This window comes from Chrysochloris asiatica, unplaced genomic scaffold (genome assembly GCF_000296735.1).
Source record: "Chrysochloris asiatica unplaced genomic scaffold, ChrAsi1.0 scaffold00045, whole genome shotgun sequence".
Lineage (NCBI taxonomy): Eukaryota > Metazoa > Chordata > Mammalia > Afrosoricida > Chrysochloridae > Chrysochloris > Chrysochloris asiatica.
In genome coordinates, this window is record NW_006408563.1 from 9,620,577 (window position 1) to 9,621,570 (window position 994).

General features: G+C 39.5%; 1 protein-coding gene across 1 annotated transcript in view; it reads left to right on the forward strand.

The window, feature by feature from the left end:
• Positions 1-994, forward strand: part of ALS2CR12 (amyotrophic lateral sclerosis 2 (juvenile) chromosome region, candidate 12) — a 31,963-nt gene that overhangs the window by 1,657 nt on the left and 29,312 nt on the right. The window contains exon 2 of the mRNA XM_006862033.1: positions 690-761. Coding sequence (XP_006862095.1) covers positions 690-761 — 72 coding nt within the window. The remainder of the gene's footprint in view (positions 1-689; positions 762-994) is intronic.

Below are 994 nucleotides of genomic sequence, written 5' to 3' on the forward strand. Positions count from 1 at the left end.
TAGGGGCTTATTAAAGAAAATGGAAAACTACATTGGTGAGAAAAAGGCAAGGAAAGTTATGCCAAGGTATTTTTTCCCATCACGACAATCAATGCACCCCGTTCATTGTTCAAGGGTAACTCTCCACATGACAGTGTCATTGGGAAACTTTATCCCATCCACCCTACAGCCTTGATCTTGCCCCTTCAGATTTCTTTTTGTTCCTCAGACCTAAAAAAATATTGAAAAGGAACATGATTTGAATCCTGTGATGATGCCAAAACTGCTGTTTTGACGTGGTGTAAATGAAAAAGCTAAGAATAGTTGAGGGAACAGTTGTTGTTGTCAAGTGTCCTCAAGTTGGCGTCCACTCATAGCAATCCTGCATAGGGTTTCTGAGAAGTGGCTGGTAGGCTTGACCTCTGACCCTGTGGTTAGCAGTCCAGTGCTTATCCTAGAGAGATGGAACCACCACCTTCAGAAGTGTGTAGACCTAGATGGAGGTTATGTTGAGAAACATTGCTTCACATTTTTATATTCTTGTTTAATAGTGTTTGATGATTTTGTAGCAATATTTTTTTACTTACCCTCTTATTCCAATTTTTGGTTCAGAACTGAGGTTCACTCACTATGGGACTTTAACACTCTAGGGGTGTTAAAACAGGTTTCTGAATTTTAAACTTTCACATTTAATTATTTTTCACTTTTAGGGTAACGCCTCTTATAGCAGCTTCAAAAACCCATAGTTTCTGCCAACCAACAACAAAACCTCTTGTCCCAAAGTAAGTATTTTTCTTTCCATGCGGCACAAATGGTTTGAAGTATGCAGATAAATAACACCCTACCTTGGTCTTCACAGCCCTGCCAGGATGTCAGAGATTTACATGATGCACCAAGATTTTCCCCAAATCTCATACCCTGTGTGTAGCAGATTCTGTGGTTCCATGTACCAGCAACTTTCTGTCTTCTCTTTTTTTAACAGAAAAACCTTTTACTGTGAATTGAGTGAGTGAGG